The following is a 26,944-nucleotide window of genomic DNA, read 5'->3' on the forward strand; positions in this document are numbered from 1 at the left end:
ATGCACCCTCTCTTACATAAAATGTTTTGTAGGTAGGTGTTTGTTGAAAGCTGCACTTCTACACAGGGTTTTTTATGTCCAGGAAGCAAGCACTTTGTATATAATACCGTTGGTTTATTTATATAGCACCATCTTTTCATGGCACTTTGTTAGTCCCTAGTGAAAGGGACCTGCAACCTTAAAAATAGGCACAAGGGAAGCGACAGAGGCAGTGGTAAAATATGCAATTACTTCAATTACATATACTTGTTACAGTAAGGCATGGAGACTAGAGAGTTGTTCCAAAGTATTCAGGGAACCAGTATGTGCAGGAAGTAAGGGGATGAGGTATCACAGTGGTGTTCTGGGTGCAAAGATAAGAGGCAGCAAGGGTGGAATAATTTGAAGGACAAATGAGGATGGTAGGGCTGTATGAGCAAAGATCTCTGGTGGGAATGTATCAGGATATAAAAGCATAGAGATAGGGGAGGCAAGGCTTAGGGGTTTTAAAGGAGGTAATGTGATCAGAGTGATGAAATAAATTATCATGGCAGCAAAATCAGACAAACGCAAACATGATGAGGGCATGGATCAAAAAAAGGTGGGGTTACGAGGAAATGCTGTATTTTTCTTCTAATGTTAAAGAAGCAGCAATATGATTTTGTGATGGATTGAATATGAGGAAGAAATATGAGAGAGGAGTCAAAACAGAAATTGCTAGACAACAGTGTGAATAGCAAGGTTGTCAATACATAAGTGTGAAAAAGGAGAAGAGGGCTTGGGAAGAAAAGTAAGATTAGTGCTGTATCAAACTTCATCCCCTTCGGATGAATCTGTGTATGTAGTAAACTCACACAGGCATTTAAACCTCTGCACCCCCCCCCCAACACCACACTGGCTATGAAATCATGCCATTCCTGGTTGACACTTTCCCAGTGGCAGCAGTGCTCCTGCTGAAACCTTGGATCAGTGGCTGTCAGGCAACTTAGGTCAGGAAAGCTTGGTGGACTGCATCAGGTTCTCTGCCTTAGGTGCTTCCTCTTGTATCCATTTTAGAGACAGATAAAGTCTATGAAAACTGTTTCAAGGTAAATTTAGTATGTAAAAGGTAAAGGTACCCCTGCCCGTACGGGCCAGTCGTGTCCGACTCTAGGGTTGTGCGCCCATCTCACTTAAGAGGTCGGGGGTCAGCGCTGTCCGCAGACACTTCCGGGTCACGTGGCCAGCGTGACAAAGCTGCATCTGGCGAGCCAGCGCAGCACACGGAACGCCGTTTACCTTCCCGCTAGTAAGCGGTCCCTATTTATCTACTTGCACCCGGGGGTGCTTTCGAACTGCTAGGTTGGCAGGCGCTGGGACCGAGCAACGGGAGCGCACCCCGCCACGGGGATTCGAACCGCCGACCTGACGATCGGCAAGTCCTAGGAGCTGAGGTTTTACCCACAGTGCCACCCGCGTCCCGGTAATTTAGTATGTAAGGTGCTACAAAAACCAAGGCTTTTCTTTTTAAATAAATAATAACAAGCTCCCACTGCTCTGCACTTGAATTTTACCAACAAATATAGCATACTTTGCAAATTGACATTTCATGTTCAAGACCCAGATGAACATACATACATACACACACAAATAAATAAATAATGACCATTGGCTGGCTATTTGGCTGGCTAATGCTTTAAATGATTTCATTTAGCTTAGTTGCATACCAATTCCCACTCCAGTTCTGAGCAGTTTAAAATCATAGTTATGCTCTTTACTGTTCCCAGCTGGCTCTGTTCACAGTTGATGGGGATTCAAAAGACTCTTTCTTCTTCTACTTGCCAATGCAGAAGGTCTCTCCCATCACCCTTATTGCCACCACCTTGCTTGTGCTTGTCAGAGTTAATAGAGCCTTCTATAAATAGGTAGCAAGCTTTGCAGATTGGCCATTTCTATTAATCTTAGAAATGTTAGTAGTTTATGAAAGGTGTTTTTAGAACTTTGGCTCATTTAAATAAATAGTAAGATATTTAATTCCTCAGGCACTTAAAATGTAAGAGGCCTCAACTGATTTGTTTGTATTTGGGTGCTAAATTACTGTAAGGATTATTGTTGTATAGCCTGCTTTCAATTAAGTTCATTGGCTTTTGCCTCCCATATCAACAGTGAAAAAATAGCAGATACATTCATGCACACACACATACATACATAGATGTGTGTGCTTTAAATGGGAGGGTGTTTGAAGATTGAATGTAACAAGGTTTGTGATTGAAAAGTTGAATCAACTGTAAGAAAGGAGCAGAGAATATAGGCACAATAAACTTCTTGATATCTGTAATTTTGCCTATGATTCACTTCATTGACGATATTAGTTCATTGTTTTGTATCTGTTCTCTAGAACAAAGATATGACGGTGTACCACGTCTAAGGCACTCTTTTCCCTTCCCATTATTCTTAAGTGTTTCTCTCATGATTTTAACAGCTTAGAAGGATATAACAATTTCTCACCAAGTCCTTGTGAAAGTCAGTTGTTGAACGTCTGCTGACTGAATGGAACTTTTGTTGTAAATTTACTAACTTGAGATTTTTAGCCCACTCTCCCTTTGTGAGTAGCAATAATTTGTACTATAAGTTTCATTGTATATTAAAATTTGGCAAGTGGCATGACTGCTATCTACCACTCTCTTTTTGTTCAAGGATTAATCATATCTGTTGCAGTGCTGGCAGTTGAAATGGAAAGAAAGTTCGCCAGATGCATCCTTGCCAAGTAGGATGCGCATGTAGGCATTTGCGTATTGGCGGAAAGTTGTTTCTTCCTTGGTGTTAATGCTTTCCCAAAGTATGTGTTTGCTGAAAAACTTAAGATAAAATTTTTACATGATTTCAGATATAGGTTGGTATGGAAGAGACTTCACCGTACACAAGTATAATTGATGAGCATAATAGTCTGCCAACAGGTTATCCACACCATCAAAAAAATAGTATTTGAGAATTTATGGGGAGGGCAGGTGGGATACATTTAAGAAAACCTTATGTGGTGTTTTTCTGAACCAGTTGTAGGTATTAACATTTCTGTTTCATATTTGCATATGTAGTCAGAGATGGGAGTGACAAATGAGTGAGGGCGTGTCCTTAAAATGTAAGACACATCTTGTTTTCTGTCCGTACCTTTTCTTAGTGACAACTTTGTCCATGGACATGCTACTTTATTACTCTGTGGGTGCCATCGTTCCAAGTATATTGGACAGACCATTATTTCTTGATACTGCACAACCTTTCAGATATAGGGAGGATGCAGCAGTACCTAAACATGACTTTGGACAAACTATACTGGAAATGCTAGAAACCAGCCAACAAAAGTAATACTTCTCTTCCCAGTTTCTGTGCCAAAGCCCCACTGGGCAAGGCCTTGGAAGTGCTGGCTTGTTGACAAAGTTACCATTCTGCCAAATCAGTCTGGACTAATACTGCTGGCACTGCAGTTGGCAATCTGGCACTGTTACTAGATTTGAGAAGATATTGCCAACATTTAAAATCATCTTGGCCCCTTTATCATTGTCTCATTCAGTTTTGTTCATGCATCCTCATTGAGTTGCTTCCACCAAATCTGGCAATTTGTTGAAGCAGGCTGCAGTGCTGAAAATGTGATAAGAGTATATATCCCAGTCAATAATATTACTAAGTGGTTGCTTTGAGGTTTTAGAATGCAATGTTTTAGGGCTACCAAACTTAATTCTATAGTAGAATAAGTCATTCACATCATTTCTGGAGTACTGACTTCTCAGGCAGGTTAAAGTTAACTTTTGGTAGTGCCAGAGAGACATAATAGTATTCTGCAGCAAGAATTTTCCCTGCTTCATGGATTCTGATTGTTTTGGACTTTAGCATTGTAACAGAATCTCATTATATATTTGCGCATTTGCTTACCACATGTTCAGATGTATCTGGGTGGTAGTTAGCTTTCCCCCCTCTAAAGGTAAAGGGTAAGGGGACCCCAGACCATTAGGTCCAGTCGGGGACAACTCTGGAGTTACTGCGCTCATCTTGCTTTACTGGCCAAGGGAGCCGGCATACAGCTTCCGGGTCATGTGGCCAGCATGACTAAGCCGCTTCTGGCAAACCAGAGCAGTGCACGGAAATGCCGTTTACCTTCCCGCCGGAGCGGTACCTATTTATCTACTTGCACTTTGACGTGCTTTCAAACTGCTAGGTTGGCAGGAGCTGGGACCGAACAACAGGAGCTCACCCTGTCACAGGGATTCGAACCACAACCTTCTGGTCGGCAAGCCCTAGGCTGTGTGGTTTAACCCATAGCACCACCCGTGTTTCCCCTTTCCCCCCTCTATAACTCTGTAAATATAATTCATATGCAAATTACTAAAGTTAAATAACAATAGAAAATATAGTAATTCCCATGTTGTAGGCTTTTGTTTTTAACAGCTTTTTTATAAGTATGAAAATTATATGTAATAAAATATAATTACATTTACTTTTTATATTGTTTTCTGTTCAGTCATATTGCGTACAATGCTGGGATTTATTACCTCCCTCCACCCCATAGATTGGTGTATTTTGGTTTCTCTGTGAATGTTTCAGTCCTCAAGCACTCTGCTATTGTACTACCAGCTTTACTGTGAAACATGGACCACTTATAAAACCATCGCCAACTCCTTGAAAGAATCTATCAATGGTATCTCTGAAAAAAATCTACACATCACTTGGGAAAACAGATCAGTGTACTGGAAGAAGCGGTGGGGGGGGGGACAGTATCAAAGCAATGATTCTTCAACATCAACAGTTGGACTGGTCTTGTTGTTCGGATGCCTGATTATCGTCTTCCAAAGCAACTACTCTATTCCTAACTTTAAAATGGAAAGCATAATGTTGGTGGACAACAAAAGAGGTTTAAAGACTCTTTCAAGGCAAATATAAAAAAATGTAGTATAAACACAACAACTGGGAACACTGGCCTATGAGTGCTCCAATTGGAGAACAGCCTTTACCAAAGGTGTCGTGGACTATGAAAAAGCACAAACTCATGATGAAAAGGAGAGATGCACTAAGAGGAAGGGACGTTTGGCAATCCCCCACTGTGATCAACTTCCTCCTGGAAACCGATGTCCCCACTGTGGAAGGGTGTGTGGATCCAGAATTGGCCTCCCTAGTCACTTATGGACACACCATTAAGATTGTTTTCATGGAAGACAATCTTACTCGGCTTCAAGTGATCACCAAAGTAGAAGAAGATTAGTGTATAGAGATTCAGTATGTGAGGACTGTTACAGTATCTGTCTTCCTGCATTAATCCTTAGGAGGCTTTTTCTTTATTAATAACACGGATGGTTGTGAATCTGAAAAAGTCATAGAATATTATTAAAGTTATTAACATGTATTCGTATTTGACAACCACACCAAACATTTTTCTGCCTTGCATCAGGAGAACATAGGATCAAACTTCAAATTAAAGAAAGAAGCAAATTAATTCCTTGCTAATAACTTTTGCTTGACATGTGATCTGCTTATCTTCTGTTAAATCAGCCAGTTGTAATTAGATCACATTTCAGAGCAGCAGCATGAACTGGAACAGTGCATGTCAGCCTAATTACCAAGGAGTGAAACTTGTAGAACTGTATATGTATACCAGTGTGTCTGTTTGAATTTGACTTGAAGTTATTCCTTTTCCATGGTGCATTTAGAACAACAAATCATTGAAGCGTTGAACACCAAGGATTATTGTCTCATCTGCTGTTAGTTTATTTAGTAATTTGTAATGGAGATAATAGAAAAGAGCAAATGGGTAATAGAAAAGAGCAGAATCAAATCCTTGAAGATTAGTTGTTGTTCAAAAAATAAGTGTATGTTTGTTGTTATAATTTGCCATTTTGTGTTTTTTGATATAAATATAAACAGTGGGCAAAATGCTCAGGCAACCCTTGTAAGGTCCAGGTTTGCTTCCTGCCATATAATAATGGTAGTAGTGCCTTGGAGGAAAAATTACTGGATTGGTCTCCCCACCTAGATCCCTTGATGAGTATCGGGGTGTTCCAGATAGGGATTCCCCACTCCACAGTCACAACTGCATTTGAGTATGATGGTACTACATACCCTTCAACTTCCCTCAGATGAATATAAGGACATTTTTCACTCCCCGCCCAAAAAACCCCCCTGACTCTCTTTGACTCCACAATTCCCCCGCCCCGCCAAGCATTTCCTATCATAAGAAGGGCAGGTGCCACTACTCCTACCCCAATGAGACACAGCACACATGCACTTCACCATCTTGAATAAATCCCTTAATCCCAATTTTATTTCATTCCTTGGTAGTTTTACAAAAAGAAAACCCACGCCAGTAATTAGGCGTGGACATACAAAGCATTTTGTTTAAAAATTGAGATTCCTTGCGGTCCACTCTGCTCCCCCATTCTTTCTGCCCAGGGTAGCCCTGTCCTCTGCCAGCCCCTCCAAGCCAGCACACCACATGGGTTGCCGCAGCAACCATAGAGAGACCCTGGGATGCTCCCTTGCCACCACTCAAGACAGGCACCAGCTCATCCTCCTTCCCAAGTTTGGCAGCAGTAGCACCAGCAAGGAAAATAGGGACATTTCATATCAGAAGCCAGGATGGCTTTTGTAATTCCAGGACTATGCCTGGAAAACCGGGACACTTGGAGGGTATGGTACCAGCAGCTTCTATGAGAAACCAACTCTTGTCAAATTTCAATTGATTTGAGCTTGCAGAATGCATATGAATTAAATCTGACTTTATAAAGAAAGAAAGAACTCTTCTCCCTACCCCTCTCCCATTCATATTTTATTTCCTTTAAGTTTTAGATAAAAAAAAATGAAGTCAGAAATGCTTTGAAATACTTTCCTATGCAAAATGCCAGTCTTTTATGTTAATCTTTGAATGAAATCTTTTGTACTAAAGAAGAGGCGAAAAGTTATGGAAAAACATCTTCAAAGCTGATGCACATAGAACCCAATAGGTAGAATAAGTTATAGTTATAGTTCTCATTCGATGTCATTTTTTGAATAAAACATCCTTCTGAGCATTATAATACTAAACATCCTTTAGTATTATAATTTCTCTTTTAATTGGAGTAATACCATTCTTGCAAATGAGTGAGAGGGACCTGACTGATATTTAATATAAATGTAACAAAAATCAAAGTAATTGCTTCAGAAGGAATATAGGTGATATACAGGTGATGAGATTTTTTATCTACTTTAGTGCCTAATAACACAATCATGTACATTCTACTCAGAAGTTGGTCCCACTAAATTCAATGAGACTTATTTACAGGTAACCTAGTATAAAAGGTAAAGGTAAAGGGACCCCTGACCATTAGGTCCAGTCGTGACCGACTCTGGGGTTACGGCACTCATCTCACTTTATTGGCCGAAGGAGCCGGCGTACAGCTTCCAGGTCATGTGGCCAGCATGACTAAGCCCCTTCTAGCGAACCAGAGCAGCACACAGAAACGCCGTTTACCTTCCCGCTGGAGCAGTACCTATTTATCTACTTGCACTTTGACGTGCTTTCAAACTGCTAGGTTGGCAGGAGCAGGGACTGAGCAATGAGAGCTCACCCCGTCACGGCGATTCGAACCGCAACCTTCTGATCGGCAAGTCCTAGGCTCTGTGGTTTAACCTACAGCGCCATCCACGTCCCAAACCTAGTATAGGATTGTAAAATTACTGATTTTGCTGGGAATGGGGCTTAAAGTTAAAAATGTACAAAAGATACACCAATAATATTTAGACATGCAAGGATGTAACCTGCTTTGTCTGTTCTGTGCCTATGTTCTTTAGACTTTGGAGTTTTCTGTGTGTATGTATGAACATGTTTGTAGATGTTCTAGCTAGTCATTAAATAATCCTGATCACTTGGAATAATGTTTTAACCCCATCCCCTTCTTCAGTATTATTGGTGGCCTGTTACCAATAATAGTGGAAGTGTTCCTCACAAACATTTCCATTGATATATAATTTTATGGTATTACTCCCAAAAAAGTGATGTTATGAGCCATTAAACCTCGGAAATACACTTTTCCCAAAAGATTTCCACAATTTTGGCCGCTGGTATAAATGCACATTGCTATCTTTTAATATCCACTTTATTACTTTTGTGTGCAGAATCCTAATGCTGGAGTTCTGAACTAAAAGATGCTGAGAACCTGTCTAATCCATTAAAGCACTTCAGAAGGTGCTTATGCTTGAGAAATTCCACTGGAGTCAAGACTAATCATGTGCAAAGAGATGTTTATGCCTTGCTGCTCCATCAGATGAAACCACCGTATTTAGCAGTTTGTTTCAGGAAAGAGACTTTGATTCCTGCTTCTTCACTTTTTATATTGTATACTTAATTCACCCATATTTATCCTCTGATTACCAATACTGTAAAGGCAGGTATTCACAAGCAATGAGTGGTCGGGTTGATGTTTCTCTCATAGAGCTATAGACAAAAGCAGTCATATTTTGGGCCTGCTAGTGGTAACACCCTTGATTTAGAACTCTCTCCTCAGTGAGGTATACTTAGCTGGGTCCCAGATTAGTTTCCTCAGACTAAGAAATACCTTCTTTAAAAAAGAGGTCTTCCATCACTCATTCGGGATGGTTTGTTTTAAAATCTTAATGTTGATATATAGCTCTCACATCATAGATCTGTGGGAGGAGAGTAAAGGAGGGGTATTTTAATTAGTATTTTATTAGCATTATTTATTAATACTGTTTTTAGGATTTTTTTTAAATGTACGAATGCTTTATATTTTGTAAGACACTGTAGGTATCCTTTGTGGACTGAGTGTCGCGTGGTAAAAGCAAATAACAGAAAAGTCAGTGGAGGTGGATCTACTAGGAGTTTGCAGATAGTGGGAGCAGTTCAGGAGATTTTTGAAGCTGTGTTCCTAGAAAGTTTATCAGAGATTCAGTGATGGGAATCAGCTTTCCTGAAAGGGAGCTTGGCCAGTGTCCACTGTTGTTGATTTCCTCTACATTGCACAGCCTCAGGTGTGTTTTGGCTGCGTTCTAGGCTGTTTTAATTTGCCTGCTGTAAACCCTTCACAAAGCCTAGCAGGATGGCCCCGTGCCCAGGACAAACTGTTTGCCTTAGAATGCATTTTAGGGGGCTTGGCAGCACAAAGGGAATTGTTTCTTTGGAAAATGGTTAGCCTTAGGGGAGTCTTTGGAAGACAAATCATTGCCAAAAATAGGAAGTGAGCATCTCTGAAAAGGAGATAGATTGGCTAACAATACAGCAGTGGGGAAAAACAGGTAAAGCAGTCAAAACAACTTTTTAACTCTAATGCATGGAAGTGTGAAATGTAATACAATTGGAATAAAATCCCTACCTCCCAGCTAGTCCCCCTCCCCATTTTTTTCCTTACTAAGACAAGACTTAGTTGCTATGGTAGCCTATGGCAATTTTGCAGTGATAGAGAGGAATTGCGTGTGATTAGCCTAGCTACAGAAAATCCACATAATCCACAATATGGCTTCCTATATGAAAGAAAGCAACACAAGCTGTAAATTTATAGGTTTGCAAATTGAACTTGTTGACAGAATAAACTTTCCTTTTCATTGAAGTTAATGAAAAACAACAAACAGAAATTCATCCAGAAAGAAAACAGTAATAAATGTTACATCAAATCACAACAAATTATTACAACTATAACAACTTCCCCTCAATCCATCATGCATCTACCACTTATTTTTTCTAACGCACTATCCATTAAAGACTTATTCTCCTATAAGTATCCACATCACATAAGTCATTCAAGGCCTGCCATTGACATCATATTATTACAATGTTCCTTAAGGTATTTTTTGTACATGTCCCATTCTTTAATAAATGTCTGTTCACTATGACCTCTCAGTTTCCCTGTCATTTTTGCCAACTTGGTGTATTCTAACAGTTTGCCACTCCAGTTTAGTCGGGGGAGTTTCCCCTTTCCAATTTGTGGCGATTAATATTCTTGCAGCTACCAGAGCATACAAGAATATTCCCCTCACTTTTTTTATGTACGTATATCTGTGTCTAGTATCCCCAGGAGGAAGGCTTCCAGTTTTTTTTTAATATAAGGGAGATCTTGAACATCCTTTTGAGCTCGTTATAAATTAAACCCCAAAATTCCTTAATTTTGTTATGGGTCCACCACATATGTAGCACTGACACTTCCACTTCCCCACATCTCCAACATTTACTTGAATTGTTTTTATACATCTTAGATAATTTTAATGGTGTTAGGGACCAGCGGAATCACATCTTCATAAAATTTTCTTTCAAGGCATAACATGCGGTGAACTTCATATCTACCTTCCATTGCTTTTCACAAGCATCCATGGGGGGATGTAACCAAAATCTTGAACCCATTTAACCATTACTGATTTTACCGTAACGGTTGTCATGCCCTTCCAGATCGAAGAGGTCTGTATTTTGTAGTATACACCATTCCCTGATCCAGGATAGGCAGGCCGCCTCGTAGTAGAGTTTCAGATCTGGCAGGGGAAATCCCCCTCTTTCTTTAAGATCAATTAATAATTTATGCTTAATCCTGGGCTTTCCCCCCTGCCAGATATATGTTGTTGCCAATCTTTGAGGCAATTGTCTGAAATAGGAAAAGTATTTATGGTAAAACATTCATTTTGATGGTGGATATCCCCTCCCAAAAAAAACAACAACATAGTTTTAATCTGCTCCAGATTTTTTTAATCTCCATAATTATCTTGAAATAGGTTGATATTTTTAACCGAGATCCATATTCCCAAATATTTTGCCTTTTTACAAATCATCAAGTTTGAAGCTCTTTCTGAATCAGCTCTCTCCTGTGCTGTTAGATTCTTAACCAGGAGCTTTGTTTTAGAACAGTTTAGCTTGAACCCCACCACCTGCCCCAAATAAACTTTTGGGTTCTCTGTCATAATGATGAGATCATCGGCGAACGCCTTTAGTTTGAATGCTTTCTCTCCTAATGTTATTCATTTTATATTTTTGTCCTCTCTTATTCTCCCCCCCCCAGCACTTCTATTACCAGAATGAATATTAGCGGGGATAGCGGTCACCCTTGCCTTGTCCCTTTTCTTATTACAGTCTTCTGTAATGTTACCATTAATAATGATCTTAGCCCATTGGCTGCCTCTTCGATGTTCCACTTGAGAATGTGAAGTTGGAATCTTGCATTCACCCATGATATAGTGCATCCACTTCACATTCTCTTTCAGAATGGTAAACTTTATTTATTAATTTTAGCCATGCTCATAAATTCTTGTAGCTTTCATGAATTTAAGAACATTTAGGAGCTTGGGCATTACCTAAACTCTCCTTTTTCACAACTTGGTTACTTCCTTCTCCCTCCCTTGATATGTAAAATAGTTGAGTAGTTCTTGCTCACTGGATTATACACACTAACTTTTGTGAGGCCAGTTAGGCTTTGTCTAGTTATTTTATGTTTTAGTGCAGAGATTTATTGTGTGTTTCTGTGAGCTTTCCTTGTATCTGTAGAATGTTGTCAGAACTTTTGAGTGTCCACTCAAAAGGGCTTGTGCAAGTATGGGTTTTCTGTTCGTTTGCATTAATTGTCTGGGAATAGAAATAAACCAGAAAATGATTTTAATTACTTAGGGTTGCCATATTTCGAGAAGTGAAAATCCGGAGTTGTTGAGTTTTTTTAAAGGAAATTCACCAAAATGGGTTGCCACACATCCAGATTTCCACCCGGACACTGTTTACAATGGCTGAATCCCAGCAATATCCGGGAAATTCCAGGCGTATGGCAACCCTAAATTACTTACCTTCTGTTTTGTTTCATATAAAAAAGCAAATTAATACCAAGAGGGATTTACGCAACCCAAGAATGTACAACATTCTTTTAAAGATCTATATGTTGTATACCTTTCATTAAGTAATTCTAAGAAGTATTGACAATTTCATATTCATCTAATAAGACAAGTGTGTTTGTGTCTAGGATGGAATTGTTGCTCAGAAAGCTAAAATCAGGGATTAACTTAATATTCGTTTTATCTACTCCTACATTTTGTGATCTAGTACTTAATCTTGTTTTTAGTCATTTGGGACATTGAGCTAATGTTACAAAGGGGAATGTAGCTGTATCTTTAACCTGAGCAAAGATAAAATGCAATAGCAAAATACAGGTCATTTCAAAACAGCAGAGTCTGCTAACCAATGAGATTATTTAGTAAACCATGCATGACAGTGTTCTTAGAGTCATAGCTTTCTGTTGGGTTCCAGGATTGTGTAAGCAGCTGAAACTAACACATCTGATAGGTTCAGCTTTTCCTGTTCAAGTTGTGCAGTACTGGTAGCTGCCTCAATCTCTTCAGTTGGGATATTTTCATGCCCTGCCTGTACAGTGCCTGATGAAGTATCTGCAGTATCTGGGGCTCAATATCTGTCTTCTGCTTTTTGAAGTAGTTGCAGATATCTATAGCTAGACAAATAAAACCAGTCTCTCTAGCAACCTATATGGAAAACCTTCATGCCTTTCTGTCAACCTTCAAACCAATCAAAATGATAAGTTTCTGTTTCCTAAGAAAATGATTTTTGCTACGATTTTCTGAGAGCCTTGCAAGCACTTTCAGTTTTTACTCTTCTGGGCTAGTTTTATTCTTGGCCACAGCTTCTCCTTGCTCCTCAGAAAGCATGATCGGGTCCAGCTGCAGCTCCAAATGCCTCATCTGATCACAAGAAGGCATAACTCATTTGCTTATATTATCATTGTTAAGGGTTTTCAAATTTTGCAACATTTGCAGAAGCATCATCATTAGAGCAGAACAAGCAGCATTCATCTGAACTGCCTACTGGCTCCCAGAAAAGTGCAGTGTCTGGCAACCAGCCTCAACAGGGGTTGTCTCAGAGATCATTTTAAACCTCTTGTTGACTGGCTGGATGTGTGTGTATCTGTGTACATTAAAACAAATGCATTTAGGACTCCTGGGGCGTGGGGTAAGACTAGCTGATTATTTCTGTGATGGTTCCCTGATTGTTTCACTTGGCATTTATTTGTTTGTGGTTTATGGATTGTATGTTTGTGGGAGATTTTCTGTTGTCTAGTTGTTTTGCTCTTATGTTTGTGAGCAGTTCCCCCGCACGGGGCACTGAGCGGAAGGGATGCAAAATCAAGAAGATATATAATTGAGAAGATTCATTTGGGGGTGCCAATATTTGGCCTTTGTCAGGGCGCCATATTACCAAAGATTACCAAAGTCTCAACCCCTGGCATAGGTGTAGATATTCAGAGTTCTTAATGTTTCTTTGCTTATTTTTCTTTGGTAGGGAAAAAAAATCTGTCTATCTATTAGTGCATAAACCTGTAATGTCTCTAATCTCTATTTTTGTGTGCCCTGTAATTTCTGTTTGCCAGTGATATGTGTATTGCTGATCTGTTCATCTGCCTGTATTAATTTGGCTGTGACTATAGGATTAGCCTCACTGTAGTGAAATCTGCTGCTGTTGTCCTGCAAATTCTGCCAACTGGACCCTCATTATACTAAACTTGTCCCGTATTTATTGCGGTCAGCACATTTTCCATAGCGCTTGAAGCCGAGAGCTTAGCAACTATTTGTTTACTTATTTCAAAGAACATTGTTACAGTCTAGACAGCATTACTGGAATGAAGTAATGCTGCCTTGATTATGCCATGTGAATGACAAGCAGAAAACAAAATATGAGGGGAAAAATTGAAAATTAGTTTCTGTGCATTTAGTGCAATTTACTTGCAGGAAAAAATTGCTAGCTTCTTATTAATACTCCTAATTAATACTCCTAAAAATAAATAATAAATTCCAGAAGAATAGTTCGGTAGTGTGCAGTTGAGTGGTTTGCTTCCTTGGAAACTAACATACTGTTCTGACTTTTGGCTGTGAAATCTCAGGCCATAGAGTATCAGTGGCCAACTACTATTGGGACAAGTGTGGCATAAGTCAATTTTTAAAAAGATATTAAGACTAATGTGTGCTGTGCTACACATGGCGCTCACACTGTATATGTGCTCTATGCTTTGGAGGGTTCTGCATTTTGTCTATTGAGTCAGGATTTAGGGAAAAGTGCAGTCCTGACTATATCTATAGGTCCTCCTGTTCCTGCTCCAGCAAACCCCTACTGCCTGTAGGATCTGTGCCATGATGGTCCATGCTAAAGTATATTTCATCACATACATACAGTGGGCCTGTGCATTTAATAATGTTGGCTGATTCTTCCTGCAAAAGCATGTGTCTAGGATTTAAATGAAGCCTGGGCTCGGTGCCAGGGCTTTCACAATGATGTAATAGTTGGGACATTTTTTCCTGTACTTCCATACTGTTTTGAGAGGACAGTCTGGGCATGTGCTGATTTGTTCCCACATAATGAATAATCATGGTTGGTTGTCACATATATGAGTTTAGGAGCAGGGTTTTCAGGTCAGTTTTCAAAATAATGCTTGGTGCCAAAGAATGCTTCTATGTTACGGAAAATAGTAGTATTGTCCTAGGCTTTTATGTTAGTTTTAGAACTTGCAAACCAGCACAGAATGGAAATCTACTATAAGCAAGTTAAAGAATGGATTAAAGAACATAATGTGAAGATACATGGACTACAGAGTATAGCTCTGCTTTAACTGTTGCTATGGAAATGATTGTTGCAGGTTTTTGGGATACGTGCAAGGAATTGGAGGCCGAGGAAAGGAAGGGAGGAGAAGAATTTCAAATGTATAGAATGGAGTGAGGCCTCTGTGCAAGTTGGCTGATCCTTATTCAATTGGATTTGGAGCAGGGGGAGGCAGTGGGGGGAAGCTTGGGGTAATTAATGTGTCAATTTCTATAAGTGAAACCACTGCAGCAAACAATATTTCCTCCTTGGCACTTACATGGGAACTTATTTAGTGAAGGAGTACTTTTGTAGTATGGTTGCCAGTTAAGATATTCAGAAAATAACCAGGATGGGAACCTCAGGTTTGAGGATAAAATGTGGCTGCCTAGGCTTCTCTTTCTAACCATAAAGATTGCCCTGAGAACTCTGGACCTTAATGCTGGGAACAAAAACAAGCAGCTTTTTTGAGGAGCGGGGTGGGTGGGTGCAGGATGTCAATTTAATAAGCTTTTAAATTCAGGCGCTTTTATCTCCTTCTTATTCTTTTCTACACATGTCTCCCTTGTAAGGCAGTTATCTTTGTAATATCACATTGGACATGGTAGTTCAATATTTACAGTAGTTTACAGATGTGAAAGTCAAGTGCAGTGATCAAGTGTCTTATCAGATGATACACAGGGAAATGACAAGATGGCAAGGAACTGAACAGAAACCCATAAGTTCTTGTAATAGGGCTAGACTGCCTTGACTGACAGAAGAAGAGAATATTTGCTTTGCTTTTGTTAATTTCATTGAACTTTAACAAAATGCAAAACTAGACTGCAGTATTGAATTGAAAAGGCTCAGATATGAAAATGAAATATTGAGATCGCCCCAGGCAAGAGAACCACACAGCAGACTGTATTCCAGCACTTCACAGAACTCTTAATTCATATATGGGTATGTTTACAAAACTCCACATACATAAGCTTGGCTGTCACAGAGTTAACTGGGAATGCAAAAGTTCAGATTCTCAGGGACTTTTGGGCTAGCAGACCTTCATCACCTTGGATGTGTTTTGGCACAATGTTGCATAGCCTGGGCTTGTAGCAGTGATTCTTGTAGCCTGAAATTATGAGTGCAGTAAATGTACAAGGACACCAAAATCAATCTGAAGTTCAGTTCCTATTAAAAAGAGGAACAGTTGCTATGTTGACATTTCTGGCATCTACACTGGAGTAAATAATATGTGGGAATGATAAAACACTGTAATGCAAGGCTGATTTAGTTGTAAACAGAGTGTTAGACGTTTCAGCAATAGCAGGTCACTGTTGGTGTAAATTTGCTTTTTCAACTCTTTTGTGTAACTAAGGAGGGGAGACAACTTATTTAGAATATTTTTTGTTGGTGTAACAGGGTTTAAGTCTTAAGAATATATTGCCTGGTATGGCTGTTTTCTCTCTGCATATTTCCAGTAAAACTCATCTGTTGCTCTGGTCAAGTTTTTTTGCGTTTTTAAAAATCTCTGGTTAGTTTTTTAGAAGCAAAGTTTTTGGCCTGCACTAAAAGAAAGCTGCTTTTACTCTATCTCATAATATCTTTGATGGTTCTGTTAACATGCATATGTCTCCTCCAGAAGTTTTAGAATTTGCAGAACATTGTTTGAAGCCTGTAGTCACAGTGGGAGTCTATATAGTCAAGCACTAATTAAATCTGGGAAACATTTGCCTAAGCAAGCTGACTTTATACCATTAACATTTTTGCTGTCATTCACAACTCAGAATCTGCCAGTTTTGACACGAAATGGTTGCTTTACAGCCTGAGAGTCTAATCTTCTGAATTGGCTTCCAATAGTGCTCTGCACTAGCTTTGCAGGTGGTAGAGAGTTAAGAGAGCTGAACCAGATCAGTGACAATTTTTAAAATGTTACGTCCAAGAGGCTTATGTAGAATAGGCAAGAAGCTACAACCAATAACATTTTCTGTTTTGGTTTACTGTGCTTGCCATTTGGCAAGCCAGTTTGCTGAATATTTTGCCACAAGGGCCAGAGGTCTTGGCAAAGTGCAAGTTCATCCTTATACTCTACATTCTTTCCTAGCACTGGGACAGAGATAATTGACATGTTGTGGAATAGATGATATGGCACTGACTCTAATTCCCTGTCATTGCCAAACCTTTGATCCTTAAAAAGTTGTGCTGGCCTAGGTCCCATTTAAGAAGGGTATGACCTTCAGCTTGTGGAGTTTGTTATCGCCTGGGTTGTAAATTGGTTTATAGATAATTATTGCACTGTGAAATTAAGTCCTCAATTTGCTCCATAAAACAAGAATTGCAGGAAAGTAGCAGTAAACTTCCTCATTCTCTCCTGCCAGTTCCTCCTACCAAGCTTAGTAGACCAACTGTGCAGTGACAGTGATTGTCTCCCCATGGCCACTTTAAAGACATTAAGTGAATGGCTCTAGGTTGGATGTTAACCATTAGCATGCAATGTCTGCTGCCCCCAGCAAGTGTTCTGGTTTCTAGCTGCAGCAATTTCAAAATGCTAGTGATACTCTTGTCTTCTCTGTCTCCCTACCCTCTCAAAAAAACATGGACTGTGATTTATGGCCAAAGTTAGAGATAGGGAATTAAGTCCGCACTTAATTTTGAAAGTGGGAATATGGTGTGTATTCAACTAAGTTTTACTCAGAGTAGCCCCATTGAAATTTATGAACATGACTAAGTTAGGTCCATTCATTTCAGTGGGTCTGAGTGAAGCTGTTGAATACAACCCATTTTTTTTTTTTTTTTTTAGAAGCTCAGTGGCAAAGGAACAGTATTATTAGAGTGAGACAGGTTTTCCCCTCTATCCTACCTGCCTGTGAGGCAAAAAAGAACAAACTTCAGTGCATCCACTTCCAGGCCACTCACAACTCGTAACAGCATAGGTTCATTATTACTCTTGAGATATTTGGTCACCTTTGGATTTTACTTTTGCAGGCCTCCTGACAAGATCGATATGAAAAATCGACTGAAAACACTGGTTCTCTTGTAAACAGAGTTTGAAAGAGTGAGATCCTCAAAAATTTCACTGCTAACAGTATACAGTGGAGAGGTCGTGTCCTGTGTGGGGTAACATGCCTAGGACAACATTCACCTAAGCAGAAGAATTAACATGTATGTGCAATATAGAAAAGCGGAAGCTACAACTGATGATAGGATTTGCTAAATGGTTAGAAATTCAGGCCAAATGCTGTGCATTTGTTTTCTAACCTGTGAATGTAGATCCTCTGATAGACCTGAGTCCCATTTTGTTTTTTCATCTGTCACTGTTTCCCACTTCTATATACTATTAATCTAGTTATCATTGCCTTCTAATAATAGAAAGCACTCCTGGTGACCATTCACAGGGATTAGGTTTTGATCTTGGAATCTCTTTAATAGGACTGGGTTGTTTTTTGTTTTTGTTGTTGTTTTTTGGTTCAAGGGTGGTAGTGAGGGAGATATGAAAGATTCAACTATCATGGAAAAATTGGGGAAGGTAGCTTTTAAAAATGTTTTCACATTAAGCAGCCAGCCCATTAAGACATTTCTGCATCAGTTGAGTGCCCCCATTGTGATTGGATCATATTTTCACTTCTACATTTCTTTCAGGGGGTGAAGGACATTCATTAGTTTATCCCATTTTATTCTCACAACAACCCTCTGAAATAAGTTAGACTGAGAGTGAGTGACTGGTCCAACGTTACCTAAGAAGCTAACTGATGAGGAAAAAATTGAATACAGTGGTACCTTGGGTTACAAGCACCTCAGGTTACAAACACTTCGGGTTACAGACTCCCCTAACCCGGAAGTACTACCCTGGGTTAAGAACTTTACTTCAGGATGAGAACAGAAATTGCATGGCGGCGGTGCGGCGGAAGCGGGAGGCCCCATTAGCTAAAGTGGTACCTCAGGTAAAGAATGGTTTCAGGTTAAGAATGGACCTCCGGAATGAATTAAGTACGTAACCAGAGGTACCACTGTGTAGGTTTTCTCAGTCTGAACACTGGTTTAAAAGAAAGAAGGCTGTTTCTGTTTAAGATATTTGTTTGCTGCTTTCTCATCAATAGCATGGCTGCCTATGCAGCGAAGTGTTCATTAAATCATGAGTACCTGTTTACTCATAAATTTTGTAAAATTCTAATTAATGTCAAGTTATCTTGTTCTTTGAGGAAATTAAAGGATTAATTGCAATCTAAATGGGAAGGTTAGCTGCAGTCAAAGGAGATTATTTTTTTCAATTTAGTAGTAATGACTGTCCAGAATTGTTTCACATGATCTAACAGAGGTGGGTAACACACCCCATGCATTCTTGATTTCATGTTTTGAACTCCAAAGTCCTCTGAGAGAATCAGATGAGGCATTGCTCCCTTTTCCTCTAGGGCTCATACTTGCCATTAGCTCTTCCCTTCGATAACAGTATTTCCCATCTTCAGGTAGGTAGCCGTGTTGGTCTACCGCTGTCGAAAATAATAATAATAATAATAATAATAATAATAATAATAATAATAATAATGTCAAGTAGCACCTTAGAGACCAACTAAGTTTGTTCTGGGTATAAACTTTCGTGTGCATGCACACTTCTTCAGATACCAGATACTTCTTCAGATGCTTCAAAGCATTTTATTTATTTAACCAACATGGTTTGCTCATTAGGTCATGTATGTCATCATAATTGTCTGTACCTGGAAATACTGAGGGTTCAAGATCATTTGTGGGACGAGGGCAATTGCTGTAAAAGTAATGAATCTCTTCATGATTTTCTTTTCCCTGTGTTCGTCACATATATTATTCTGTTAATTCACAAAACTAAAAATTTATTACTTCATCCTGGAGCTGCTCAGTTAAATATTGTATTGATATTATAAATTCTTTACAGTGACAGTGACTATATTAGCACTGGGATAGAGTCCAGCAGAGGAAGGTGAGGTGGATCTACACCATTTTCTGCATTTGAATGAAGATTAGATGCCTTTCTGAATGAGAGGCAGTGGCCAAATTCAAGTTAATGGGGCCTGATACTGTAATTACTGGAGGAAATTCAATCTTCTATTGGAATCCATTCTGCTAGCTATGCTTGAACTGCAGAGCCAATATTGCTGGTTGTGATATGCATTCCTTTTACTCTCAGGGATTATGGAGAGCGCATTTGGAGAAGTGTAATAGACCCCTTCTATATCAAATGGATTGCATGAAGAACTTCACAGGCGATTTCTTCAAAAGCGTTTGAGTACTTTTCTGACACCACTAGGGAGAAAGCTTTAGGCATTTATTCAAAAGTGTTGTCCTCTGGATTGTGAAGTAGTTCAGTTGGTTGAACAGTATTATGAAAATGACTGAATGAAGAATAAGCTATTAGAAAATCAGGGATATAATATCCCCCCCCCCCTTTGTGGTAAGTAAATGCACAATTACAGTACTCAAGTTCCTTTTCCATCTCTTGCCAGATTTCCCAATATTAAGTCTCCCCCTGTTTATTTATTTATTTATTTATCTATCTATCTATTTTACATAGCTTAATACATTGATTATACAGTCCAATATTAGTGTGTGTGTGTGTGTGTGTTTTGTTTGTTTTCTCTACAGGCAAAGGCCTTTGTTATATATTTTAGGACACCTGATGCAGCTAGCTAACATGATTGTTGCAGTCTCTCACTAGTTTTTTCTACTGAAAACATATGACATGCATGCATACATATGTAAGCAGTTTTCAGTGTGTTTTGGGCTGCCTAGCCCAAGCAAGACTGGTAATTGCTTCCTCCACCATGTTGTACGAATCATTCTTGATGGAAGACAAGAAATCCTGGATTTCCTTTTTTTTCAGGGCAAATGTTTCAAGTCCATATGCTTAATCTGCAGTTTAGAGTCCCCCCCCCCCCTTTGTTCCGGGTAGTGGAAAAAAGACAACTACAAATCTTAACTATGACTGCACAGGCATTGATTTAATAATTTTTATATTTAAGAATAGTTTGTAGTCCGAGCTGTAGAAGTAAAATGCTAGCAAAGTCAGTGTGAGTTATGTGTGACACATATGCCATTTGTAGACGTCATTCCTGCCCAGGGCTAGTGTACTGCAGCTTTGCCCTTTTTTATTTTATTCCTAAACTGTGATTATGTTGCTAGGTTTTATCTCTTGTGCAATCTCAAATTATCTATTTTCTACATAACCTTTATGGTAACATCTGAAAAACACTATTGTTAAGTCCGTCTGTTTTCAGGTTGACCAAAACTGGTCCTTGGTTGCCAGTGATCCCACCCCCGCCCCCGTGTATGTGTGTCATGTGTGTTTATTATTTAAAGCTAAAGTGTGGCAGTCACTTGTTTCTTGGCATGTGCCTGCACCAAAGTAAGTCTTCAGGTCAGTGTTATTTCTGTTCTTCTATTAACATTACAGTGGTACCTCGGGGTACAGACGCTTCAGGTTACAGATGCTTCAGGTTACAGATTCCGCTAACCCAGAAATAGTACCTCGGGTTAAGAACTTTGCTTCAGGATGAGAACAGAAATCACGCGGCGGCGGTGCGGCGGCAGCGGGAGGCCCCATTAGCTAAAGTGGTACCTCAGGTTAAGAACAGTTTCAGGTTAAGAACAGACCTCCAGAACGAATTAAGTTCTTAACCCGAGGTACCACTCTATAGAAATCATTTGAAAGGTTATAAAACTTAAAAGTATGTAAAAAAGTATGTCAAAACCATGAAGTTTAGTGGTGCAATACATCCATTGGAAATATCTGCCAGAGTTGCACCAATTTTTTTCTGTGGCTAAAAGACAGCTTGGGCCCCCTCTGTCATCTCCTGGGGGGGTTGCACTGCTTGTCAGTGAATAATGAGAGGTGCTTACAAGCAATGTGTGTTTTCTTGATATGTTTCTTGAAGCTTGCTGCCTTTCTTTTCTCTAAATTTCTACCTTCATTTCTGTTACCTCTGCTTGTCTCTTCAACAATCCCACAATCCCCCCCATATATCTTTGTTTCCTTCTTTCCCCATCATTCTCTCTGCCCCCCCCATCTCCTTCCTATTTGTAACTGAGTTCTAATTGTATCTGTTTCCATACATCACTGTGATATCCATAATAGGATTCATTATTTGGTTGAATACAAATTGATTAACCTCTTTAGTTGTTTGTCTTTAGGTTAGACAGCACACCCCTGGGGTATGCAAAGTTGTTTTCTAATATTTATAATCCTTTATATGAGGTAGCTATGTAGCATTTTATAGTACTTAGAAAGGATTTTGTGCTAGGTAAAAGACTGCAGAGAACTGGCAGAATTTTTTTGGTCCTATCTATTATTATTATTTATGGGATGCGAGTGGCGCTGTGGGTTAAACCACAGAGCCTAGGGCTTGCTGATTGGAAGGTCGGCAGTTTGAATCCCCGCAACGGGGTGAGCTCCCGTTGCTTGGTCCCTGCTCCTACCAACCTATCAATTCGAAAACACACAGTGCAAGTAGATAAATAGGTGGGAAGGTAAATGGCGTTTCCGTGCGCTGCTCTGGTTCGCCAGAAGCAGCTTAGTCATACTGGCCACATGACCCGGAAGCTGTCTGCGGACAAACTCCGGCTCCCTCGGCCTGTAGAGCGAGATGAGCGCCGCAACCCCAGAGTCATCCACGACTGGACCTAACAGTCAGGGGTCCCTCTAACTTTATTATTATTATTTATTAAATTTATATACCAACCTTCATCTGAGGATCACAAAGCGGTTTACAGGATATGTCTGTTCAGACATAAGAAACCATGACTGTTGTTACAAAAATGAAGCTGCATAAGCCTTCGTCTTGCTCTCCTCCCCTCCCCTTCTGTGTATATGAGTAGAAGGGCAAAAGCACCCAGCCTACAGCTCTGTTGGTAGAGCACGAGACCCTTAATCGCAGGCTTATGGGTTTCACCCCCAACATTGGGCAAAAGATTCCTGTGTTGCAAGGAGTTGGACTAGATGACCCTTGTGGTCCCTTCCAACCCTGAAATTCTATGATCTATTTTTGAACCAACTGCAGTTTCCCATTATGTCTTAATTCAGGGAACTGTGCTTGCTTTTAAAAGCGGATAGTTAGAAAACCTAAGTATCAAACCACAGCACTTGTGCAGACTTATTTTCATAATAACAAATCATGGATTATTGTTAAACATCTGAACAAGACCTTTTCTTTGGATGGGTTTATCTGAACCAGTGTGGTCTAGATGGGTCAAATTGTACTTAAGTCAAGAATTTAATGGTAAAACTAAGCTACATACTTCTGACTAGGTCTATCATCTTCACTGATACAAATGGAAAAAGTGGCGTACATAAAAAGGCTTGCCAAGGGACTCTGGATATTAAACTATGAACTTTGTGGCCTAGATAGGAGACCTAGCCTGATGTAGTTGCCATAGATCTTCTATGCTGAATCTTCTTCATACACAGATAGAAACAGGCATATGCAATAGCATGATGCTTCTGGACTGGTCAAACTTTGTATAGGGACTTGACCTTCAGCTGGATGCATAGTTCACTTAGCACCAGATTTCTGCTTCTATTTGGACACCCTCTGGCCTCTAGGCTAGATTTGGATACAGCCACTCAAGACTCCAACAGAGTACAGTAATCAAAATGGCTGCAAAGATGACCCAAAGAAAGAAAGTAGAATATATTGTAAACTGAAAGAGCAGTTGAAATTACTATTTTTTTATTCAACACATATTTACTATGCTACACATCAACTTCAAAAATGCTTCCTTAAATGTAAATTTTTGATGTATTTTTTTCACAAAAAGTTTGTTAATTATAGCTATGGAATGGAAAATGAGTTCGTATTCACTGGAACCAGCCCTAAGTCAACAATAATTTAAGTTGCTATCATTGTCATCAGACTTTTAGGAAACTAGGAGACACCATCTTCTCAGTGTCTTACGGGATTTTTATTTTATTTTTAAAAAAGAATCTGGCTAAAAAGACCCCAACAACACATTTGTAGAAATGTTGTCTTACTGATTCAAATCAGAAATAACTCTTATGGGGAATGTAAACCATCTCGGTTGTTGTTGTTGTTCCTATACATAATTAGTAAATGTAACCCCTTTCTAGCTTGAGTCTTGATTTAAGTTCTTAGTGATATGCAACTATATACACAGGTTTAGAATCATAATTGACTGATTTATTGTTTTCTTGCTCTAGGGAGCATGACTTCTGCAACTTCACCTATCATATTAAAATGGGATCCCAAAAGTTTGGAAATCAGGACCCTTACTGTGGAGAGACTGTTGGAGCCACTAGTTACACAGGTAAGCACAGCATTAGCTGCTATTCTGTTTGTTTAGTCATACTTTACATAATTTTCAGTATTTATAGTATGGTGGCAGCATTGTTAACTCATGAATGCAAGACAGAAAGACAAGGTAGGTTAAATATCTTTAGCTGAAATAGTTGTACAGTATTGCACATTTTTCAGGCTTCACCAACATTTTGATTCTGAGGGAGAGGGTGAGCAAAATTTCAAGTCAGATAGAATAATGTTCTGAATTATGATGGGTGGCCTTCATTTGTCAGGTTTTCTTTGTCACAACTAATCATATCATATACTAAAATGTGGATAGTAATTTAGCATTAAGAAGATGAAGAAAACCTTCAGTACATGATATGAATGTTAATGATGGTTGCATGTCTAAATAGTTCAATATCATCCATAGTTGTTTGCTTGCTGCCATAGTTATCAGAAGTGTTCAATTGACAAAAACCTTTTGTTTAAACATGTTGTGATAAGGCTTTTCCATGTTCATTCAAGTTACAAAATGGTGGGAGATTGCATCTGTCAATGGCCACACTTTTAACAGACGTCTGCTGAAAACCTTTATATTCTGACAGGCTTATTCAGGCAATTAAAAATACATTTTTCTATAATAGTTAAACGATTTTTTTATCGAATGCTTTTATGTATAACTATTGCAATCTACTCTGATATTTTTTATGACTAGCGATATATATTTTTTTAAATAAAAAAATAGAATGAATTATAAATGAGTATTATATAGTAGCCTAACTTGTGGTTTAACTTTGCCAGTACTTAGGAACTAGCTTGCTGTCAGAAGCAGAGCAGTCCCAGATCTGTATGTTCACTGGAAGCTACCATTCCACATTACAAGTACCCACCTGGCAACCAGGGCCATCCCTGTGAAAGGATACAGTTTGGATGGCCCTTGAGAGACTGCTGCCTCTTGAGGACTTTGTCCCCTTGCCTCCACATCTGTGAAAACTTAAGCTGCAAGCTCTTTGAGGTTCAAGCCTATGTTTTGTGCATTGTTCGCATGTGAAGTCCCATGTATATTGTAGTTCTATATAAATAATAATATTGCTATTAATTTTCCTAGGTTTTTTGTGGCTTACTAACATATGGCTACCAGATTTTTTTCAATGAAGCTGGGGACACTTTTTTAAAAAAAGTTACATGCTTTATTATCCCTAATTACATCTATACTTCAGCTGTTTTGCTGTCTTGAGAAGTCCGGAGAAGAGAGAAACCTGGGGGGTGGAGTTGGAAGCAGAGTTTGAGAATACGACTGTTGGATGTTCATGGAATCACAGATTTGGAAAGGACCTCTGAGGGGCATCTAGGCCAACCCCCTGCAATGGAGGTACCTCAACTCAAGCAGCCTCAACTTAAAATAACTTAAGGCTTCCCTGCTCCAATTTGATTTCTGCAGTTACCGGCCGTCAGGGACATGGTCTCGTTCACGCTCTCTCAGCTGCTCAGCTCTGCCACCGCTCCAGCTGGCCAAGGGGATCAAAGTCATCTCACCCCTCCGCACCTTGCCCAGCAGAGAAACCATGCCACTTGTGCCCCTCCTGGGCAACTGCGCACCACCCACCCATGACTCCCGAGCCTCCCCCAATCTCCTGCCCCCTTCCCCCTTTGTTTTGAGAGTTTCACAGTGTTCGAAAGAAGAGCTTTGCACATTGCCCAGCAGAGAAACCGTGTACCTTGCACCCCTCCTGGGCAACGGCCGTCCACCTGCAATCTCTCAAAACGAAGGGGGAAGGGGGCAGGAGATTGGGGGAGGCTCAGGAGTCACAGGTGGGTGGTGCGCCGTTGCCCAGGAGGGGCGCATGGCACGTGGTTTCTCTGCTGGGCAAGGTGCAAAGCCCTTCTTTTGCACTCTTCGATTCTCCACCCACCTCTGCCTGCGCAAAAACTATCTTCCCACCCCTCCAGCTGCCTATTACTCCAGGAGAGCAGGGTGTCACATTTCCCGGGGACAATTAATGAAATCCGGGGACATTCCAGGGACTGAATTTGTCTGGGGACAGATTTGCAAATCCGGGGACTGTCCCTGAGAAACAGGGACATCTGGTAACCCTATACTAACACTATTGCAGCAAAATATTAAGGAAAACACTTCCCCTTTTTGATATCATTAGAATAAATGCCTGCTGCCAATTTGTTTCACAGTTGCTTATACCAAAGTTAAGATGTCCCCACTCCCCTTCTTCACAGTCATGCTCTAAACACTTTGATTAGTAGTTGCAGAAGCACTAGTACTGCCTATTATGTAATTTCGAAATAAATGAGTGCTCTAGTACCTATTGCTCCTATGTGAAGAGATACTTATTTTTTATCTCTCATGCATTTGTGTTTTGTAGACCATTTTGTCATTTGTACAAGATAGATATGGAAATATAATCATAATCCAAATTATAGAAGCACAGAGTATTTGCTGCAGAAGAGACTAAGGCATGCCCAGAATATGAAAGGGTGAGAAAGAAGGTCAAATGCAATTTTGTAGGATATTCAGATATAATTACAAGGAAACATTTCTGCAAATAATCATGAAGCAGGGAATTATTAAGAAAAATAATGATAGTAATAGGAGCAATATCAATGAACATTAAAATATATGCTGTTCACCAGATAAAGATGAGAAATTGTAACCAGTTTTCCTGAAATCTTGCACAGTACAGTGGTACCTTGGTTTAAGAACAGCTTAGTTTATGAACAACTTGGATTAAGAATGCTGCAAACCCAGAAGTAGGTGTTTTGGTTTGTGAACTTTGCCTTGGAAGCAGAACATGTTCCCCTTCCTGTTGAGTGTGTTTCATTGGTAAATTGAGTCCCCCGCTATGGGAAAGCATGCCTTGGTTTAAGAACGCTTTGGTTTAAAAACAGACTTCTGGAACGGATGAAGTTCATAAACCAAGGTACCACTGTACAAATAAAAAAAGTAAGATGCATAAAAAGGCTAGAAAACTACTTTCCAGTACGAAATAACTCTCTCTATTTATTTGATTTGATTTATATACTGCCCTTCATCACAAGATGTTAGGGCAGTTCATAAAATAAAATACAAAGTAAAAGCACAAATAAATTGTTAGAACACAAACAACAAACCAATATCCCCCACAAACATATTTTAAAGTCTGTGGACTATTAA

The 26,944-nt window shown here is 39.5% G+C and overlaps 1 protein-coding gene across 4 annotated transcripts in view; it reads left to right on the top strand.

Annotated features, from left to right (window-relative positions):
* The window catches only part of CTNNA2 (catenin alpha 2), a 516,699-nt gene that overhangs the window by 28,806 nt on the left and 460,949 nt on the right, over positions 1-26,944 (top strand). For all 4 annotated transcript variants that reach the window (XM_083398285.1, XM_083398284.1, XM_083398286.1 and 1 more), the window contains exon 2: positions 23,697-23,803. In XM_083398285.1, coding sequence (XP_083254411.1) covers positions 23,702-23,803 — 102 coding nt within the window. In that variant the 5' untranslated portion in view covers positions 23,697-23,701. The remainder of the gene's footprint in view (positions 1-23,696; positions 23,804-26,944) is intronic.

This window comes from Podarcis tiliguerta, assembly GCF_965153285.1.
Source record: "Podarcis tiliguerta genome assembly, chromosome: 9".
Taxonomy (NCBI): domain Eukaryota; kingdom Metazoa; phylum Chordata; class Lepidosauria; order Squamata; family Lacertidae; genus Podarcis; species Podarcis tiliguerta.